Here is a 20023-nt window from a genome sequence, read left to right as displayed (position 1 = left end):
GAGTGTCAATGGATTACCACCTGGTACGGAGGTAGAGTGTAAAGTGGTTGAGGTGAGAGGAAAGTTTTGGAGCAGGTGGAAGAGGAGGGGAGGGAAGCTGTGGCGGGGTATTTGTAGAGGCAAGAGCAGGGGCCGGGGAGGGCAGCGACGTGGGTGCGTGCTTTATGGAGTGAGACTTACCTGGCTGGAAGGTTCTCTTACTCGAGCGGTGTGCTGCAAGGGTCAATGGTGCAGTAGCAGAGTCGTGGGTGTTGGACGCGAGCAGAGGTCAACAAAGTTGGGTGCAGGTGGTGAGTTGGCGAAACAAACCCCAGCTAGAGCGGTGACGTTTTGGTATAGCACCCGATTGGACGCTAGAGCAACTGGCAGGCACGAACAGCTGGAGGTGGCACTGGACAGGGTGTGCAAAAGCAAATAAGTCTGGGGCGTGGGACGTGGCAGTGCTGGGAGTGTAACTTGGTGATATTACCCCACTATCTCGACTGTCCGAAGCAGCGCCTTACTGTGCGCAGTATTAATGCCGCAGCCGTGAGGCCCAACTGCTCAGCCTCAGTGTTTTCACTGTATTCTCGGCCGTGGATCTCCGCCAAAGCGCGCCGCATTCCCAACAATGCGATTTCGCGATAGAATGCGATCTTCGAGCCCGTGACTACGTCATAGCTCAAACTATGGATCTCTCCCGTTCCCGCACTTAGCTAGTGCCAAGACCGACGGACTTTGACACTGACATGGATTTCCTCGTTTTTTGGTGGGGTTGTGAACGCGAGAACTGAAGCACGCGAACGTGGGGCATCTTCGATCGTCATCGACTGTAGTATTATTGTGGATTCTTTGCACTGGGTCCTGGTAATCCTGGTGGAATGTCCGGTATCAATTTCGCACATTTCATCTCGGGTCCGGAACGAATACACAGCTCTTTTCTCATTTAGCCAGCTAATTTTAGTCTCATGAATATATCCAGGCTCTTCTGACACTTCAAGCACGCATAAACCTTTCCCGATTATTCCGTCGAACATTACACATAACCTTCTTATAATCTCCACGCTCAAGCATGAATAGCCTGCTGGACGTGCGGGTAGACCGCGATCATCCGATGGTAAAGGTCCGAGTGCTCCCTCATCAAGACCTCGGGGTCCCACGCCATCGCGACGAAAATTGTGTCGATACCGCTGGAAAGTGGGGTCGTGAAAATATTGCAAATTTGCAATCCGATCAGGAACGAGAAAGCGACCACCACAGGAGTGTAGGCTCCGTCGGAGTTGTAGGCTGGCGACGTGAAGATAAGGTAGAGGTACGCGAGAAGCGCACAGGCGTAGGCGATGAATGTGGAGCCCATGGACAGAACTGGTCCGATCAAGCACTCGTTGACTAGTGCGTCGATACCGCGATCTTTGATCATCCTGCAGATGCTCAGTTAGTGATTTCTCGTTATGAAATGTGGGAAAGGATAGCCTGAAGCTGCACACAGTATTGCTAGACTTCAAAAGCGACAACAAGACCTTGTGTATAGCTTCAGGCTGTTGGATCAGAAAACGTACCTCCAAGTGTCCTTCGCAGCTGCGACGTAGCTCTTTCCGTACAGCGCAATGTAGCTGAACGCATATCGGTTGAGGAACTCGACAGCCCAGTTGAGCAAGCTAATGAGGCAGCCCAAGATGCAGAACAGAATTGAGCCGACAATGTTTCCATCACTCGCGGCATTGCGCTGGGCAGCTGAGCAGATCTGGCGCAAGAACTGGATGATCGCGACAATCAAGCTGCCTAGACTGATACTTCCGAAGCTGTAGGTGACCGAACGCTTGAATGCGCCGCGGGTCGCTCCCTTGGGCATAGAGTTCGGATTGAAGTACCATGAGCCGTATACGCCAGAAATGGTCGTGTGGATTGTGTTCTTCAGCCATTCGCTTATCCAGTACATCGCAAAGGTGACGAAGACCAGGAGGCCAATGACCTTGCCACTGCCACAGTTGCCGACCCCATTATTGCACTGCGAGTTGTTCCCGTTCGGCGTGTATTGCACGTAGATGGAAACCAAGGTCACTGAGTACCAAGCGCCTAGCGCAGCTGCGAGGAGGCCGCCGATCAGGGAGACGATGTAGGTATGGCCGTACTTCTTTGATACATCGATTGCGGTCTGGAGCATGAGGACGCTGAAGGGGATACGGGGAATCCACGATATAAAGCAGATCACATAGAAGATGCTGAAGATCAAGAATACGATGCCACCGGACCAGTACCTGCGCGAGAGCATGTAAAGGGCTGTGACGAATCCGAAAATGATGTCTAATTCCGCGAGTTAGTCATGTTTTTGGCAATTGAAGTGTGTGTTTCAATCAGGCCTGGAGTAATACGCAAAGCCTTTGAAAAGTCATCTGGTTTCAAAAGCCACACAATCACTCCAGGCCATGCTTATCGTGTGCGCACTTACTCAAGATTCCCGTAATCCAGATGAACTGCTTGGTGAACGCCCTGGCTGCCCAGATATACGCATAACTCAGGATCGTCGCCATGCCCAGCACAAAGGCAAACAAGATCACCGTGTTGGAGTTGAGCGCGAACTGGTTTCGCATTGCCATAGATGCCGCCGCTGTTTGAACGCGAATATCCGCGAATCGAAATCGCGCTCACAGCGACGTAGCCCAGGAAGACAGCGATGAAGAGTGCGCCTGCCCACAAGTCATTGTACTTGGGCTTATCGAGCTTGAACTGCTGCTCAAACGTCTTCGAGTCCGTGCCGTAGCCGTCTTGCTGGTATCCATTGTTCTGCTGGGGTGGTTGTCCTTGAGGCGGCGCATAATTCTGGCCGTATTGGGGTGGTTCCTGGGGGTATTTTGGCTGGCCCTGGTAATATGCATCTTGAGGCTGCTGCATTGGAGCGCCTCCGCCGCCGCTGTAGTAATCCGCAGCTTGACCTTGTTGCGCCATTGCTTATCCGTTCCGTGAAGTGAAGGAATAAGAAGAAGGAGGAGGAGGAGGATAAACACAGCTAATTGGAATGATGTTTTCGAGGCGTCACTAGCCTTTTGGGTATGCGACGGGACAGTGGGGCGTGCGAGGATTCAAGCACCAGTGTGGCTGCTTCTGTGGCATGATCCACGTCATTTGCAGTACACGGACCAATCAGTGTACTGTGTCGTGGCTGGCAGATTGCATCGCTCTAGATCGTCTCTGCAATAGGCTTAGTCTTGCAGTGATCTTCTTCACGGCATGAGCTTGTTTTGCTGACAATCTGCCATTCAATAAACGTTGTATCGTCGCGACCTTTCGATTACAATTGATTCATACATCCAAATCCATTCTCATCATGCTGTGAGGTGAATGCGCGCCATTTGTCTCATCTTCTGCCGTTCTTTCCAGGTCCATGCGCCACAATTCGTGGCTGGTGCCGAATTTCCGGTCGCGATGTCGCTAGCCAAGGGGCTTTCACTCCGGGAGTCCGTCTTGGATTCGCGCATCGTCCCAAAATATGTTGGACATGTGAAGCACTTATGCTTCACTACAAAGCGGTAGTCTCGGGGCGCTGTGCTGGCGCTTGTGGTTGGCTGCAATGGTGAGCTATCAAGTCAACGGAAGTGGTAGCGCACCAAGTTTGATTGGTTAGACATTGGGCATCCAAGATTGTAGTAGGTCTCGTGTTACTCTCATTACTTCCATCCGTCTCTTATCATCTCTCAGCCTCATGACTTCTGATCTCTTAACTCGACCTTTGTGTTCTCCCTCTCTTTGCGATGTGCCCAAATGTAGAAAAATGGATAAACCGTCTCCGGGAGCAAAGTCACAATCATGCCTCCAATAGACCACCAGCTCGCAACATACGACCAGTTCTCAGGGACATTCAAATACCTCCAGATGAACACCAAGAAAGCCGTGATGCATCCAAGATACCTCGTCATCCTGGTCAGGAGTTAGCAAACTCGCACCTACCCAGAGAGAAGATAGCTTACCAAATCTCCAAACTCTGCCCCTTCGTATTCTCATTCTTCAAAAGGTAATAAATCTGCCCCCACCCAATCGGCAGCTCCAAATACAACCCCGTCCAAAACGCCGTCTTCTGCTCCCTCTCATCAGGCCAATACTGCCCACACACCCACAAAAACGACATCCAAGCCGGCACCTGCCAACTCAATTTGCCTACCGTTTTCATCCTCTCGCTATCACTGTAAGCGCATTTGAGTGCTACAGCAACAAACGTGATATCGAATAAAAACCACACGAAGAAACACGCGCGCTGGAAGTTCGTCGTCGTGCATACGTATGCGTAGTATATCTCGTATGCCATTGTCGCGGAGAGGAATTGGACAGTGCCAGCCAGGTAGCGGTCGGAGTAGGTGCGGATGGTATAGAAGAGGTAGCAGAATGTGTAAAGGATGCCGCAGGATATGATCAGGAAGTCGGTTATGAAGAAATAGGATTCCGGAGGGTTGAGAGCCAGGTCGGAGGACTGGGGGATCAGATGGTATGATTCATGTTCTTTGGCGAGGTCGAAAGGCATTTCGGTGTTTGTTAAAGGTAGGCTACTGGAAGGTTTGTGTGGTGGTGATGATGATGTGTGGTGGGAGAGAGATATGTAACAGACACGTCAAAACCTTCACGGAAACTGACGCGGTGACAGCGGGTGTGTATTGGTTAATAAGGTCTTTCTGTTTGTAAATGTGGAGCTATTAAATCATTGGGTCTCATGCTGACATACCCAGTTCCGACGATTCCGGATGAGGCGAACCGTCTAGTCTCGGAGGACCCGGGTGTCTGGTCACACACTACCCGGGCGTATTACGTCTGCTCAATCCTACCATGGAGTACCATTCGTCGGGAATTTCACTGATAGTGAGCTGCTTCATTGACGTGCCTGAAAATGACGTAGTCACACCGGCCAAGAGCGTCCCATCACAGACTATGGTGGCCTCTTACACTCAGAACTGGAATCTTGGCGACGTGACTTTCAAATGAGCATTCAATGTTACTGCATACCTTTTCTTTTGGGTGAAACGAGGTGTATCTCTGTAATGATTGCTCCCAAACAGCTATCGCAAAAGTCGTGGAGGTGTACAATAGGCTTGGAATGCACGAAGACTGTTAAATGATACCTGTAGGAACTGATTTGTTTGTAGATAAGCTGATCATCCGCATACCTAAACGCGAGTTATATATCTTGTAATCCTCCATCGCCCCGTAGTCCTCTGCGCGCACGTGCTGTATCATCTAAGAAACTTTCTAGTGAAGAAAAATGCTATCAGGGTTATTACGCATGCGGTCCTATTCAGCTTGCCGAACAAAGACGACCGGGTGGCCGTATTCATAGTTTTAGACAACGACCGCTCGTATCCACGCTTCCATTGCTTCGCCATGAACAGACGGAGAGCCAGATTTAAGTTTGAACTGAATAACTTCCATCAACGGTTTAGCGTTCCGTTCTGAACAGGTTACCATTGCATAGATCTCAACGGGGAGGGTCTCGAATCTGGAGAGCTGACATGGAGCAGTACGTTTGTAGTGAGTGATCTTGAGCTCATTGCTTCGGGGTAGAATTCACTTGAAATCTGTTTACTTGAGATGGGGATAGCATCGGTCGAGGCAGGTAATAGAGAACATATTAACAGGGCTCACGATAACGTGTCAATAAGCAACGCTAACAGGCCAATACAGTGGATAAAGCAGGGAGCTGCGCTAAGATGTATAGAAGAATTTGTGTTTGTTGAAAAGACACGTTCACTAAATAGCCACGTTCCATTTTGACGACCCGCCCATCATCAATGTGAGCGTCCGAAACACACTATAAGCGCTTGATAAATATGGACAGAGAAGGCCTTGAAGTAAGTCAGTCTAATAGTCTTGACAGATTGGTTCCGCATGGCTAACCATCATCGAGGACACAAACATGCCGATTTCAATCTCATGTGCTCGTACTCGTCCTTGTTGACGAATCGAGTGGGCTGGCCGTATTCATAGAGCAGAAATTCTTGGAAAACCGCTGCCGCCCATTCCGAGATGACGATGCCGCGCCCGGTATGTTCGTATGGTTGTAGGTCCAACTTGACGTTTTCGTAGGTATCGACGGACAAACTTTTCTGGAGATTCAGTGTCCCATCTTCCTCGACGATCTTCAATATAGCTCCAAGGTCCATAACGGCTACAACTTCAAGAAACTGGCGTTGAAGACTGATGTTTGCAAGAACCTTAACGACAGCATCAAGCGCCTCCGAAGAAACACCAGGAAGTTCTTTGCAGGGAGAGATGGGCACTGAAATGACAAGAGACATGAGGAGAGTACAGTGCTGAGCGATATCGTCAAGTGAGCTTGCCAGCTTGAATGTCATCTCTTCAGGCGTCTCCATCTCATTCCACGGATATGCATCACTAGGACAATGGCAAGGGAAGCGGATGTGGCGCCGTTCGCCAAATAAGTAGTAGTCGAGGCGGATGTGACGAATCATGGCAAAAGTTGAAGAGTTGAGAGCCATGCAATCCATATCGCAACTGACACACATTAGTATTGTATCTCATGTGCATAGGAGACAAACTGACGGTGGCGGCACTCGAGCGTTGATGGTACCTGAGCCAGGGTAGAAAATCCCCCTGTTGCTCAAGGGGTACCTGAAGACAACAGTGATGTTGTCATGGAACATCAAACCCACCATTTCTTGTCGCGTCTCACGGTTTACGCCCATCAGCCCAAACCCGCGGGTATCGAACGGCTTGTAATAAACAAAATCAAATGCCTTGTCGTGTTCATGAAAGTGCACCTCTGGCCCCCATCCCCACTTATACTTGTGGTCGGTGTAGATTGGCCGAATGTGTAGATAACTCGTATATTTTCCGGCGGATTTCAGACGGCAATTTCTCAAGGCGCGAGAGACATCGCCTCTTCGGTAGCGTGTACGGACTCGAGTTCTCCGCAGTCAACTCGGTAACCTGTTTCAGCCGGCGACGGAACGACAATGGCTCATCATACTGCTCGTCAAGGGTGACGAAAGGCCGGTGCATCGAAACCGGAAGGCCGTAGTCGGTGTCCATCAAGGACTGTAGCGCGCGAGTTGACATGCATGTCAAGGGCAAGTTTAGGGGGCTTTGACATATAGTAGGGGAAAGGAGAAGGGGTGAGGAAATGGTTGTAAGTGATAAGTAGGGGTGTCAATTGAGAGCGAGGTCCGTGCTGTAGCGTACTCGAAAGTGAACGATATCCCTGACGTAGCATACACGTGATGAGTCGTTACTGGAGAGATCTCTAATTCGGGCCAATAATGGCCCAATGTAAAGCCCGAGTAGAATGAGATCAACCTCCACCACCTCCTCCACAGTCACCTCCTCCGCCTCCACCATCACCAGCATAAGTATGATGACCGTGGTGACCACCACCATGGTGATGCACACCTCCATCAACAGTAGTTGGAGTAGGAACGTAAGCCATCTTCGCTGCCGAAGCTCCAGGATCAGCGCCGTCGGGTTTGCTCGAGAAGCAGCCCATGTTGGAGATGAACAGATGTATAGTGCACGATGATTGTCTGAATGTATGACCCAAGGACTTGCTTTGGTGTATTCCAGAGCCGGGGAGCTGAAATGCATTAGCGACGGCGTGGGGATAATGTGGCTCTTGTAAGGTACGTAGTGCTTTCCAAAGGTCTAGTTGCTGCACGGTCTTTTGAAACGCTGCCTAGCATGCGGTATTTATCTTATCGCTAGAAAAACTGTGTGGGAGGCTGTGTAGATGTGGTAAAGGTCGTGTGACGAGGGTTGTGCGGCAGTGGCTTGAGCTAGTATAATTGGTTGCACACAAGCAGGGAGGTCCAACAAAATGCGTTGGGGACGCTTGCGCGCAGTGACGAGAGAGAAAGGAAGAGACGGATGTGACAGATCAGACACTTGTTTTGATAGAAGATAGAATGTAATTTCACACTTCTATCTGTTGCTATCTAGTGTCATTGATCTTGCAGAAGGCGTGGCGCCGAAGTCGCAGTGCGCCTTCTAGAAAGCCTCACGCGGTGTAGCTGCGTCCTACACCCCGGCACTTGCATCTCGTACAAATTAACCTTGTATATTCTGCTTTGATTAGCACGAATGTAGATGCTTATGCTGCATGTTCCGGATTTGTACGCACCTTCCTCACCGGGACAGAGCATTGTCCACCTGCACCAGTCGCTTCGTCCATGACGCGATACCGACGGAGATGGTTGTGGATGGACTTCGAGGGCGCAGTCGATCCAGACGTGCTGGGTGCTGGCCCAATGGGAGTGTTCGCTGCCGCCCCCCTGTTCCAGCTAGTCTTTGAGTTTCCAATTCCCATGCTGACAGGAAATGCCTGCTTCAGACAGTTCCCATTAGGAATTTCCAGTGGAACTCATTGCTGTTCATATCCAGAGATGGATTAATCTTCCACAGACTGGGCAGCTTTTCTGTTCCATTGCCCATACTCTTGATCTTGGGTAGTGACAGATCTTGCAACAACGACACCGTCCGCCCGGATCCTGTTGCGAGTTCGAATGTGCTACCGTTCGGACTTCCACCACCCAGCGCAGATTTTAGTGCGACCGTCATTTACGGATGTGACACGCCGAAACCGTTCGAACGCATTCTCGTTGTTGTCCTGGTTCTCGCGTTGACGTGGCATCTGCGATGAAAGATGATCGCGGAAGTACTCAAACGTTCGAGTGATCTGTAGTTCGACCGGATCCCAGCCAGGTAGAGGCGAAGAGTGCAGCCCCAACTTACCCAGACTGATGATGCCAGATACAAGGTTAAGCCAGTCTACCAGCGAGATGAATTCATACTGCGCGGTTGAAAGCTGGATGCTGTTGTCGAGAAACTGCTCTATTGAGCGGAGGCAGGTCACACGTAAGGAGAGTTGGAAGCCCGATGCCCATGGTGCGCTTTCTCGATCAAGAAGGTCGACTGCCGCAGCTATCTTGTAAAGGTGTATCCGCGCAGCCAGCTGGATCCATTGTAGCGTTTCTATGTTCGTTAGCAATGCGTGAAGGATTTAGGACGAGACCCCATACTGTAATCATTCGCTTGCAACTTCGAAGCTGACCGAATGTGATCCCACTTGTCACTTAGACGCTTGACTTGTGAGCGCGCAACTAGCGCTTGTTCACAGCGCCCCTGGAAAGTCTCTTCTACGTCCTCCATGAACTGGCAGACGTCGACAAAGATCGGCAGGACAGAATCAGTCTTTTGTTCCCAGGAAGATGCTAGATCGGAAGCATAGTTTCGAAGAGTGGCTGAGTATGACATGCAGCGGCTTTTGCCCGACTCGATCAGACCTATGTTAGAGGCCAGATAATAGCAGCCCAGGTAAGCACGCTTCGCCTCTCTATTGCTCGGATCTTCCCGGTGAAGCGGACTTCGTACTGAGGTAGATATCCTGTCCAAGCCGAGATCGCTTGCAATGCCGACGCACATATGTAACAGCATGGGCACTGAGACGGCCTGAGCGTCCATGTAGTGATGATGCCATGCGATGAATATGAGTAGTCCTTGAAGTAGATCCAAGCTTTTTTCTCCGTTCAATATCTTGACCATGGCAACTTTGCGAAACTCTCGGCTTAGTGTCAGCTGAAGCGATGAGGATTCGTAAGACGCCGCGGTGAGAACAGCCAACATCAGGACGGGCCGATGAAGCACCAGCTCTTGGCAGGAGCAATCCTTTGGCAAAGTCACGAATGGGAAGAAGTCCACCATGCGTTGGTAGGTGTCAAGCATCATCTGCATGTGCCCGAGGCTGATAGTGCGAATGACAGGATCTAATCGACCCAAACAAGCCAGCGTCTCACTGATAGAGTCCCAAAATGGTAGTGAGTTCTCAGTCCCAGAAGCAGGCGCAGGCGCAGGTAGGATTGGCGTGTGGACCGGGGGTGCTGATACGGGCGTAACAAGTGCCGGCGGAGAAGTTCGTAGAGGTGCATCAATAATATGCGAGGGTACGGTAGTCACCGAAGGCAGTGTAGAGTGCGCGGGAGCCGGCGCCATCGTTGCCATAACTGTAGACAGTTTGTCCAGCTTTTTGTCGAAGTCGCGCAGCCTAGTAGGTGGTTGGACATCGCCTCTTGTTTTTGCTGGTCTTCTGCGCGCAACATGTTCGATGCATTCGACTCTTGCTTTCTGGCATCTTTGCACGTGTTATCCCGAGTGGAGCCTCCACATTCCCGAGAAACTTACCTTTGGCAAAGGCCAGCTGTGTCAGAGGGGACGCAGCGCACTTTGTGCTTTCTGCACCTTTCGCAAGCAAACGCGTTTCCGATTCTCCCTTCTCTTGCTTCCATGGTGAAGATTGAATTCGCAGGTTTGGGTGACCTAGGGGCCTCCTCGCGGTCGGTATCCGCGGGCTGATGCATTGTGGGGAAGTCCGAACAGACGCCAAGAGCAGGCTTTAAGTGTGAATTAAAGGAGCGATGGACGCGCCAAAGACTTACACCAGAAAGACGGCCCCTCTGGCGGTTCCGGTCGGACGAGGGATCAGAGCATGTCGCGTGGAAAAAGGGTACAAACAGTCTGCCATGCTGTTGTGCCCCGAATGTATGGCTGACCTCGGGTAACTTCAGTCGGTGGATTGATCGCCGAAAAGCAGGCGGCACTATCGGAAGTTTGTAGCCGCAACGGCCATGTCCAAAGGCGTCCGATTGCTCCGACAGTCGCGTGGCTCGATCTGGTACACATCGACGCTGTGCACGTTGGGGGTGGTGTTGAGGAAGAGCTGCCATGGTGTTGGCTATAAAACCGGGCGCCTAGAATGCAGTTTCGTGTTTGATCGCGACTAACCTCAAGAACCTACCGGACGACACCATGGCTCCAAAAGACCACGGCGACCACGATAACTATGTGAAGTCTGGGTTCGCGGGGAAGATGGGATGGGGAAAGAGGCCAGCGCTGCTGCTCATCGATGTCTGCAACGCATACTGGAGTGAAGACAGCCCATTGGACACCAGCTCGAATCCTGCGTCCGCAGCTGCACCCGCCTCGATCGGAAGACTTGTCGATGCCGCGCGCGAAGGAAAGGTGCCATTGATTTGGACAAGAGTCGAATATACAGAGCCCGACATGTCGGATGCGGGTATCTTCTTTTGCAAGGCGCCTTTGCTGAAGGTGTTCCAGAAGGGCAACGAGACGGGACTCGAAAGCTGGGTACCAGGATTGGAGCCCAGAGAGGGGGAGCTCGTGATTCCCAAGCGCTACCCGAGCGCCTTCTTCGCGACCGATCTCAACACACGGCTCCAGCTGAAGGGCATCGATACACTTGTCATTTGTGGTGTCAGTACGAGTGGTTGTGTGAGGGCTACGACGCTGGACACTATGTGTTTTGGATATAGGCCCATGGTAAGGCTACTTGGCGGCTTCATGAGTCGTGTCACTAACGGGTCAAGGTCGTTAGCGAGGCCTGCGGTGATCGATCGCCTGCGGTGCACGATGCTAATATCTTTGATATGAACGCGAAGATGGCGGATGTGGTGTCCGAGGCCGAGGCGATTGAGAAGTTGACAGCCGGATGGTTGTAACGAGTTCGCACGTCACCAACGTATCAGGGGTGCCCAATTAGTTATCTTTGGTAGAGCAATATTTGGAGATGATTTCATTGCACTGCATCTAAACGTTGTGACTGTTCCCGGTTGATCCCTCCGCCCCCTTGATGTCCTCCATGAGCACATGAATCAACTTGAACATCTCCCCTGCCATCTTCTTGCCTGCCTCTCTCCAATGCTCATCACATAGTCTCCCAAATCGATCGGGATGCCATCTCAGCCTCTCCTGTCGTAGCCATTCATAGCTGTATAATCCACTTGCGCGAAGCAGTCTCTCTATGTCATGCTGGCAAGCCTGTATGCTATCCGAATCCGACTTTAGGACGGTGCACGATGGCAATGCACAGACTGTCAAAGCGTTGGGGATGTAGGGAAATGTACTGAGAAGCTTTCCGTGCGATGACAAGGTCGAATGTAATCCCGGTCGCGAGCTTGAATTGGACGACTGGCTAGAAGTCGAGTTCGAACGGACCTGAATCTTTCGCGGTGTCTTTGGTTTAGAACCTCCAATGGCGACAGATGCTGCTGCAAACATAGTTGCTGTCTCCTTGGACCACTTCTCGTACAGGGCCTGGGTTGCTGCATCTGGCTTTCCATCGGCGGAGTTGGAAAGCGCATTGTTTGATGAGAATCCATTCGGCTGACTAGCACTGGGCTTCGCTTTGTGTTTGGTTTTCGCCCGAGCAAAGAAATTCAGCGCAAAGCTTTCTAGTGCGTCCTCGTTGATATCGTCAATCGATCCGGCCCATGTCCCGTCTTTTCGTATTGCGATGAACTGATCAGAGCTTGTTGGGTCGAGGGCGATGAATGTCAGATGGGTCCATAAGAAGCCTTTCTCTACTTTCCACTCTTCTATCGTCTCTTTGTAGATCTCCCAGGAATCTTCATCGCCAAGTCGATAAACGACGTTCCCATACTCGCTCATGGTGAAGAAAGCTCCTTCAGGCCCCCACGTCACAATTCTGGGAGGACCGACGCGCCATCCCGAGGGCGTAAGCCATGACTGCAATGCATCCTCGAGGCTAGTAGGAAGGTTTGCCCACCGAAGCAGTTCAGGGTGCCATATAATGAAGGAATCGTCCGGACCCAGAAATGCGCGTAAATGAGGTGAATGCCATGTTTTGGCTAGGATTGTCTGGAGTCGTTGAGGTACAGCTGAGCCCCAGCGCAGCGTGTTTGTGCCTGTCGCATCTTTGAAACTAAGCAGCCATGAATCTGCTACTGGTCCCAGGGTTGCCCAGTGGAGCTCTGCAACAGTGCTGCCACGAAGCAGGTCTTGTAAGGGCGTGGGAAGGTTGCGACTATCGTCATCAGTTACTGTAAGGAACGGCACTATTCCACACTCACTACTTCAGCCCCTGGAAGCTTTTCGATATAAAGCTATCATTCGTCCCGAAAGAGAAGAACGAAGTGCTACTGGTCGCACTCATGCCTCGATGTTATTGGGTGGTGTATTTGGCAGTGACGTCACTTGCGGCTTACGAGACAACCACAATCTGCGGATGCTGCCGCGTTAGCCACACGCTTCTAACCTTTACGAAGCACTGCGAAACTTACTCTGTTATGCAGACAGTCTTTTGGATGTAGCGATCGATCAGTTGGTTGCCGCCCTTCTTGTTTCTCTGACAACGCCGACCCAGGATTCCCCGTGATCTCTGACACTCGTGTGCTTTCTTGTTTGTACCCTGCAAGCGATCGGCTTGGCGGAAATGAACAACAATGCGATCGTTTGATTGTAATCTCGTCGTATCTTCTTCTTCTTTCATGAGGATGTAGGAGCTCTCCGCTCTTCCACTTGTTCTTCTTCCTTTTCCTACAGCAAGCGTTTCATTTAGCGAGCCGCCGCTTTAGGCTTGACCGCCATGTGCGACTCAACGTTTGCGTTTGGCCAACGTGGCAGCCATGTTTTTCAATGCCCATCGCGAAGAGAGATGTACGTGGTGGACTCTCAGATCCGTGTTTTTCAGTACTGATGCCAATGCAGTGCGCGGCTGCCCACCAAACTCTCAACTCTATTGTCATCGGCACAACTGCATCGGGTCTACCACGTCGCGTTGGGCTTTGAAGATAGTTTCCTTATCACGTGGAGCGACAAAAGCGGCGATGACCATGTCGACAGCCACAGTCTCCCTCTGGAGCTGCGAGAATTTCTGTATGCACGCAACTCTCAGAAACGGTTGGTTCGCAACATTCCCGAAATCCGGTGTTCCCTGGGATCGTACAACTCATCTTTCTTCGCACACGACGGCTCTACATACCGCTGGATGAATTTGCCACCTTCATTACTTTTAGCATTGCAGAGCAGGATCGAAGACGGCAATTGGACCGATCGACCACGACTTGTCTCACTAGGTGCGAACGACAACTTTGTCCTCGTCACGGAGAAGAACGCTGCGATCTGGAATCTGCAAAACTACAAGACCATGGCCAATTTACTAGACTTTTCTAAAACGCAAGACCGCGGAATCTCGGAGATCCGAAACATCGTCTTGCACGCACATCGATATGGGTGCTTCATCACACAATCCCGAAACGGCTCGCTCATACATGAAAACATTCCGCCTCACTCTCTCCCTGGCCTGGAAGCCATGTGCGCACCAATTCTACAAGATACAAAAGAACTAGAAGCGAAAATGCCGCTACGTAGAGAAAGCGATATGAGGCATAGTCTGCCGCGACGACCCAGCAGACTACAAGGTCACGCAGTGCTTCACCGTGAATGGAACGAACACTCGCAGCAATTCACAGCGAAAGCAAAGGGCGTCAAACTCAGCTTGAGATTGAGTGTAAGCATGAATGGGATGGCGAAGTTGATGAGATGAACGACCACGCGCATACGTCAAAACCATGTAGACGACATCACTCTACGATCCACACACACACACTGGCACCAATGCCGAGCCAGATGCACACATTGGTTTTCCCCCAAAGCATGAGTCCCATGACTTCCTCCAGCATTGCCTCACAAAACGGCGCACCAAACAGTCGCAGCGCGCAGACGGCCTAGGAGAAAACCACGGGATCAGAGCTCGCGCATGGGAATTGCTTACGTCGTGAGCCAGCGCGGGACGATGGCGGCTGCATGTTGGGCTTTGCATCAGCCAAAACGTGTGCAATCGCACTAGCCGTGTCGTGCTCAGCGAGGCTAGTCAGCGTGAAGGCGTGGTCGGCTGATGTCGCGGTTGGGGAAAGGGAAAAGTACGACATTGTCAGCTTTTCTTTCCCACCATCTTGCTATTTGCTCCACTCACGAGGGTTTGGTAGGGGGTTAACTTGGTATACTGGTATCAGCAAAGCGTCACGAGGTAGACATGGATATCGCATTGCGGGAACAGGAGTGTCGGATATATATAGCTTTTTTCTAATTCAATTCCACCAGACTTTACATTCCCCGCTTCGACTATCGACGTGTGAAAGAAATGCCGCTACTTGTTGCATGGATAAACACGAAATATGTCCGAAGAAACCGATGTCCCGGTCCCAGCTCCAGTTGATTCGATTCCCTCCTTCGTACACAACTGTGAGATAGAAGACCTTCGTAATTAAAGGAGAGGGAAAGCCATGTCGAGGCGCCTCATCCGCGAGTTGACGAGCTAGACGCACTCGATCCGCGCGCCTGACGAAGCTGCACTTGCGGCGACGTCTACACGTACATGAGCCGCCGATTCCACGACCCTCTCGTCCAAATGTGCACAGAAACCACGCCAAGCAAAATCACCATCTACAACTGAGTCACTCGCGCCCGCTTCCTCGAACTCCCCGGCACCACACTCGGCCCACTCTTCGCCGGCGTCCCATCCCCAGCACCAGCACCACCCCTGCCCCTACCCTTCTCCTGCTGATCTAGCACTAATTGCAGCACATCGTACGAAAACTGCGGAAACTCGAGACACATGGCGCGGAACTCGGGTTCCGCATCGTGGCGCAGGCTATAACTCCTGCTGGCCCAAAACGCCGCCACGGGCTTGCGGATTGTGGTGTCCTCGGGATTGCTCTCCTTGTAGACGTAGCGGGCGTATGTGAGTTCGCCCTTGGCGGTCGACGCCGTGCGGTGGATTTTGCTGTGCGCGAGGGATTTGAGGACCGGGAGCTGCAGGCGGTCGGCGAGCGTGTAGATGCGGGCGTGAACGAGCAGGCCGAGGCCGTCGTCATCGGCGGAGGGTTGGCGCGGGTCTTTTTCGAGCGGGGCATCACGCGCGGAGGACGTCTTTTTGGGGAAGTATTCGCCCGTGTAGAGGTATTCGACGACGGAGCCCATGGCGTCGATGTCGACGTCTGTGAAGATGATTTGGCGCGGCTGTGGCTTGATTGGTATGTGCCTTTGAAAGTGAGTGTTGTCAGGGACGTACTCCACCAGGCGCGAATTGCTCCACCTGCTTCGCAAACTCGGGAGACTTGATCAGCACAGCCTCGTGTGCAGAGTAGGTTGTTCGCTCCTGTCCGTTCCCAACCACAACCTCGACAATGGGACTCTTCATCAAACTGTTACATGTTGGCTTTATCACTTAATACTCCCCCAAACTCTCTCCACTTACTCAGCGAAAAGCACCAGCTTCGGCGTCTCAGGCTCCATCGCCGTAAGACCCGTCTCCTCGCCCGCGCCTGCGCCACTATCGCCCGCCTGCTCGCCCATCTCTACGTCTTCGACAGGCGTCTCCTCAATCGGCGTCTGCTGCCCGGAATCTGCCATAGCGAAGGTGATGTGTTGCTATGCGCTTTGTCGGCGCAAACGAGTGGATCGAGCTTCTGGAGCTCGGGGAAGCTGCGGAAGGAAGGGTAAGCGCAAGGCGGCAGTATACGGCAAAAAGTGAGTTTGACTGGATGAAAGAAGAGAGAATATGCGACTGCACGTCGGACACAACTCGAATGAGGGGCTTACAGTGCGATTGAGCGGCGTGGCTGGACGAAGCAGAGAGATGGTAGGTGAAGCTCGGACGCGTCTGGGGAAGCTCCCATGGCGCTAGCGCAGGAACGCCGTGTTAGCGCAGAATGGGATCAGTCGGCGCGATAGCAACTCGGGGCCCAACGACATGTCTACATAGTAGGTCATCGACAGAGTGTAGAATTAATGAGATCGTTCGTGTGACTATCAATGGGTATGTACATGGTATCCAACGCCGGGATATATGCAATCACTTGCGAGCAAGTGTGTAGGTAAAGGCCGTCAAGTCGCTGCCATGCAATGTGCAACATGTCTTACAACCTCCCGCCCTTCTCGTGGAACCGGTCGCCCGTCGTGGGCACCGGCTTATCCGCCCTGATGATATACAAAAGCATGTCCTCCAGAGGGATGAAGACGTAAAACACCTTGTTGCACAGATAAGAGAAGAAAACAAAGCACGTCGCGACCATGGCGTCCATGAAGTAATGGTTCGCCGTCGCCACGATAGTGACCAAGATGAATGTCGGGTATCCAAGCCCAACACAAAGGTAAAAGATCTTCCAGAAAGCGTTCTTGCGCACTTCGCCCCGTTCGAGCGTGCGCCGGAACACGCCGGAGTGGTAGATGACTGTCATGCCGATGCAGAAGGCGTAGCCAAAGTGCATCGACGGCATCGCGGCCAGCATGTTGACGAATTTCCCGCTCATCCAGACGCTCTGCGCATCGTCGTGGCGGACTGTGTCGAGGAACCCGTATTCCTTGGGGAGCAGGCGGGGTGGCATGCAGGGGTATACGATGAAGGTCATGAAGGCGCAGAAGTTGGTGAGCGTCATGGTGCGGCGGGCAGTTGCGAATGTGTCGAATGATGGTGCGACGTAGTAGTACCAGCAGATAAATCTATACATGTCAGTGTGTGTTTGGATGTTGTGGGAAAGAGTGACTAACCCAACAGTACCAGGGATGTGGATCAGCGCATAGCACTTGTTCAGCACCGTGAGCGCATCCTGATGCCCGTGCATGAACCACTGCTGAACATCCCTCTCCCGGACGGGGAACAAGAAGTTCAACATGCCGTACTCCTCAGCTTCCAGCACGGATATGCCATGTTCCTGCGCGACATCCCAAATCCCCCGCCCCGCAAACAGCTTGCTCGAAAGCACCGAAGTCATGCGGTAGAAGGCGTAGTTTATGATCCAATAGAACATCTCAATCAAGAACGGAAAGCGCTGCAGTATGCGACTGTGGATATTATTCCGGAACCGCGAAGTGTTCGGCGTAGCCACCTTGCAGCATCCCAAGTTGCGTACTTTCGGCGGGTTCTTAGCCGTCGAGAAATCTTCGAGATCACTGTCGCTGTCGGTGGGATATGAGAGGAGGTGTTCTGTCGAGGTTGAGTCGCTGTCGAGATATCCCGGCCGCGGTGACGACGAGCGGTCAAGCACTCTGAAGTTGCGTTTTCGTGTGAGAAACATTGCGCCGAACAGGATGGTCGCGACCATCTAGGTTACTGTCAGTCTTGATTTCCCCACATCTGCGCAGTCCAGCACATACCAGTGGTTCGCACCAGCCTGGGAGTTTCCAGGCCGGTTTGCTGTTCCATTGCCCGTCGTCTGGAGCTGAGAAGTTGGCCATGATGTGTCGCGTGCCCGCAGTCGAGCGGAGGCAGAAAGACTGGAGAGTTGCGGAGCAAGCTGGAGGTGAATGACGATCACTCGTAGATCATAGGGCCAAGCTTTGCTGGGGTGAATCGTGGGCGACGTTTTGCTGGGCGAACGTGGAAGCTCTCACGGTCTATTAAATCAAGTTGTGTGAAGGAAAAAAAGGTGGTTATCAGCCAGCCTAGTCAGTCAAACTGAGAAGTTGAAAAGGAGCGAGAGCAACTGTAACAGTAGCCAAGGTGAGCACTACCGATGTATCCGGCCCACTCAGGGCGGCTTGTTTGCTGTTGGCGAAAGGGAGATGCCATTCTGCTTGGCATACGGACTGCATACGGGACTCGCGTTCAGGTTCCACTTTTCCTTTCAATGCTGTGCTGCTGCCCAGCGCCTGAATGATGATGGCGTCAAAGTTTATCCAAGTGTTGCGCTGTGCTGCAAGACACTGCCAGTTCATTCCTGCCTGATTTGTTGCCTGTCTTGCACCGAATATGGCTGTGGCCTCGTGCGCGCGTGCTCACCTGCCCGGAATGCCATCTCGATGGCGCCGCGAGGCTGCTGGCGCACCGTTGTCACTGGCGCTGGCTGGCAACTTGTGACGTCAAGTCAAGATAGCGCCGAGCATTGTATGGCCTTTCCCAGGATGCCCAGCGTTGCAGATCTTCGATGGCGGAGCTAGGGGGGCATAATTTCCTGGCCCAGCTGCCCTTCCAAACTCGAACAAGATCCAAGGAAGTAAGAAGCAAACCTCATCTCCTAAGCTGACTGCCCAGGCGCTGACCGGACCAGAGCCAACTACCTTGGCATGCGATAAGGTGATTCCCATCTCTTTTGTCACGCATTTCGCTCCTGTGGGATTGTCTTGCTTGTTGCCGTGCTGGCCATCGTACACCGTACAACATGTCGCGTGCTTGACTGGTGCTTGGCAGCTTTAGCTCCGACCCGGCACGCCTCGTCCGATGTCCGATTGCTTAGTACCCGCGGATCGCTCTTGTTCCATGATCCGTTTCGTCCGGTCGAACATGGCATTCAGCTTTGCCGTCTAGTGAGTGACAAGTACATCGTCGAAATATCCTCGACAGGGCCTGTGACCATAGTGGTGTGCCTCAAGGCCCCCCGCGCCTCAATTGCCATATTCGATTGGGGCTTGTATACCATGCTCCACCTGAACTCGGGACCACGACTCAGCGTTATACCCGCACGCGAAACGCCCGGCGATCGCACAGCCACCGTGGCTCCATGGCAATCAGCGTGTGCTGGTCCGCATCAGCGCGCGGACGAAACACATGGACACTCGGCAGCCGCGAAATAATGCTTACTCGGGACTGGAGTAATCAATAATACACAGGAATTGAGGGAACATCTCCAACATCACTTGGAATCGTGCTACAGATGCAGTGCGCAGCACACCAATCACGTCGTAGACTGACATCAACCCAATAGACGCGCAACCTCTCCTAGCCATTTTGGGGGGGTTTTTTTTAAAAAAATCACAACAGCACATGTGCACTACAACAAGTAGCACTGACTGCGTACAAGACCAACCGACATAGATGTAACGACCTCTTGAGAATCGCTTTTGCAAAGAAAGAAGAAGGAGAAAAAAGCCAACCCACATTCACTTATCCCTCCCAAGTCCCCCGTCACGCATGCTTTTTTTGATATCAAATCTCCGCCTCCTACTTCTACTTACTCCACCTTTCCTCCCAATTCAGCCGGGTGGATCGCCGGTCCCGCGAAACACCCACGTACATGGACTTGGATTGTGACATGGCTCAGTAACCTCGCAAGCGTCTGTCTGTAGGAGTACAGTTCCTCACATACCACCGGGACGCATAAAGTACGAGACTTGAATCGAGGGAGAAGAATTTGCACACACAGTGCGTCTAGTTTGCGAGCGTGCGTAGAGACAGTATACAAGCTAATACGCAAATGCTAGTTTCGCGGACTTGCGCGAGGGTATTGAGGTGTTACCCCCA

General features: G+C 52.1%; 11 protein-coding genes across 11 annotated transcripts; 2 read left to right on the top strand and 9 right to left on the bottom strand.

Moving 5' to 3' along the window:
- Nucleotides 1-446: 446 nt before the first annotated feature.
- SNOG_12665 (hypothetical protein) lies at nt 447-2925 on the bottom strand (the record flags this gene model as incomplete). Its single annotated transcript, XM_001802834.1, has 4 exons — nt 447-1400; nt 1539-2259; nt 2429-2558; nt 2629-2925. The coding sequence occupies 4 exons, from the start codon at nt 2923-2925 to the stop codon at nt 1046-1048; spliced, it is 1503 nt and encodes a 500-aa protein (XP_001802886.1). The 3' UTR covers nt 447-1045.
- Nucleotides 2926-3677: 752 nt separating this feature from the next.
- On the bottom strand, nt 3678-4492 carry SNOG_12664 (hypothetical protein; the record flags this gene model as incomplete). Its single annotated transcript, XM_001802833.1, has 2 exons — nt 3678-3894; nt 3945-4492. 2 exons carry the CDS (start codon nt 4490-4492, stop codon nt 3678-3680), a joined length of 765 nt encoding a protein of 254 aa, XP_001802885.1.
- Nucleotides 4493-5858: 1366 nt separating this feature from the next.
- On the bottom strand, nt 5859-7356 carry SNOG_12663 (hypothetical protein; the record flags this gene model as incomplete). The annotated part of the gene is made up of 4 exons (XM_001802832.1): nt 5859-6354; nt 6523-6742; nt 6882-7017; nt 7195-7356. The coding sequence occupies 4 exons, from the start codon at nt 7354-7356 to the stop codon at nt 5859-5861; spliced, it is 1014 nt and encodes a 337-aa protein (XP_001802884.1).
- Nucleotides 7357-7959: 603 nt separating this feature from the next.
- Nucleotides 7960-8278, bottom strand: SNOG_12662 (hypothetical protein; the record flags this gene model as incomplete). The annotated part of the gene is made up of 2 exons (XM_001802831.1): nt 7960-7989; nt 8093-8278. 2 exons carry the CDS (start codon nt 8276-8278, stop codon nt 7960-7962), a joined length of 216 nt encoding a protein of 71 aa, XP_001802883.1.
- Nucleotides 8279-8298: 20 nt separating this feature from the next.
- On the bottom strand, nt 8299-10325 carry SNOG_12661 (hypothetical protein; the record flags this gene model as incomplete). Its single annotated transcript, XM_001802830.1, has 4 exons — nt 8299-8491; nt 8553-8943; nt 8991-10099; nt 10150-10325. The coding sequence occupies 4 exons, from the start codon at nt 10323-10325 to the stop codon at nt 8299-8301; spliced, it is 1869 nt and encodes a 622-aa protein (XP_001802882.1).
- Nucleotides 10326-10773: 448 nt separating this feature from the next.
- SNOG_12660 (hypothetical protein) lies at nt 10774-11415 on the top strand (the record flags this gene model as incomplete). The annotated part of the gene is made up of 1 exon (XM_001802829.1): nt 10774-11415. The coding sequence occupies one exon, from the start codon at nt 10774-10776 to the stop codon at nt 11413-11415; it is 642 nt and encodes a 213-aa protein (XP_001802881.1).
- Nucleotides 11416-11809: 394 nt separating this feature from the next.
- On the bottom strand, nt 11810-12432 carry SNOG_12659 (hypothetical protein; the record flags this gene model as incomplete). Its single annotated transcript, XM_001802828.1, has 2 exons — nt 11810-11956; nt 11980-12432. The coding sequence occupies 2 exons, from the start codon at nt 12430-12432 to the stop codon at nt 11810-11812; spliced, it is 600 nt and encodes a 199-aa protein (XP_001802880.1).
- Nucleotides 12433-13369: 937 nt separating this feature from the next.
- On the top strand, nt 13370-14329 carry SNOG_12658 (hypothetical protein; the record flags this gene model as incomplete). The annotated part of the gene is made up of 2 exons (XM_001802827.1): nt 13370-13440; nt 13492-14329. 2 exons carry the CDS (start codon nt 13370-13372, stop codon nt 14327-14329), a joined length of 909 nt encoding a protein of 302 aa, XP_001802879.1.
- Nucleotides 14330-15228: 899 nt separating this feature from the next.
- Nucleotides 15229-16371, bottom strand: SNOG_12657 (hypothetical protein; the record flags this gene model as incomplete). Its single annotated transcript, XM_001802826.1, has 3 exons — nt 16043-16371; nt 15857-15989; nt 15229-15804 (listed from the first exon to the last, which is right to left on the bottom strand). Exons 1-3 carry the CDS (start codon nt 16195-16197, stop codon nt 15229-15231), a joined length of 864 nt encoding a protein of 287 aa, XP_001802878.1. The 5' UTR covers nt 16198-16371.
- Nucleotides 16372-16703: 332 nt separating this feature from the next.
- On the bottom strand, nt 16704-17888 carry SNOG_12656 (hypothetical protein; the record flags this gene model as incomplete). The annotated part of the gene is made up of 2 exons (XM_001802825.1): nt 16704-17286; nt 17335-17888. The coding sequence occupies 2 exons, from the start codon at nt 17886-17888 to the stop codon at nt 16704-16706; spliced, it is 1137 nt and encodes a 378-aa protein (XP_001802877.1).
- Nucleotides 17889-18228: 340 nt separating this feature from the next.
- On the bottom strand, nt 18229-18581 carry SNOG_12655 (hypothetical protein; the record flags this gene model as incomplete). Its single annotated transcript, XM_001802824.1, has 2 exons — nt 18229-18539; nt 18566-18581. The coding sequence occupies 2 exons, from the start codon at nt 18579-18581 to the stop codon at nt 18229-18231; spliced, it is 327 nt and encodes a 108-aa protein (XP_001802876.1).
- Nucleotides 18582-20023: the final 1442 nt, after the last annotated feature.

The sequence above is a fragment of the Parastagonospora nodorum genome (assembly GCF_000146915.1).
Source record: "Parastagonospora nodorum SN15 chromosome Unknown scaffold_23, whole genome shotgun sequence".
In the NCBI taxonomy this organism is placed as follows: domain Eukaryota; kingdom Fungi; phylum Ascomycota; class Dothideomycetes; order Pleosporales; family Phaeosphaeriaceae; genus Parastagonospora; species Parastagonospora nodorum.
This window is presented reverse-complemented; position numbering and strand designations above follow the sequence as displayed.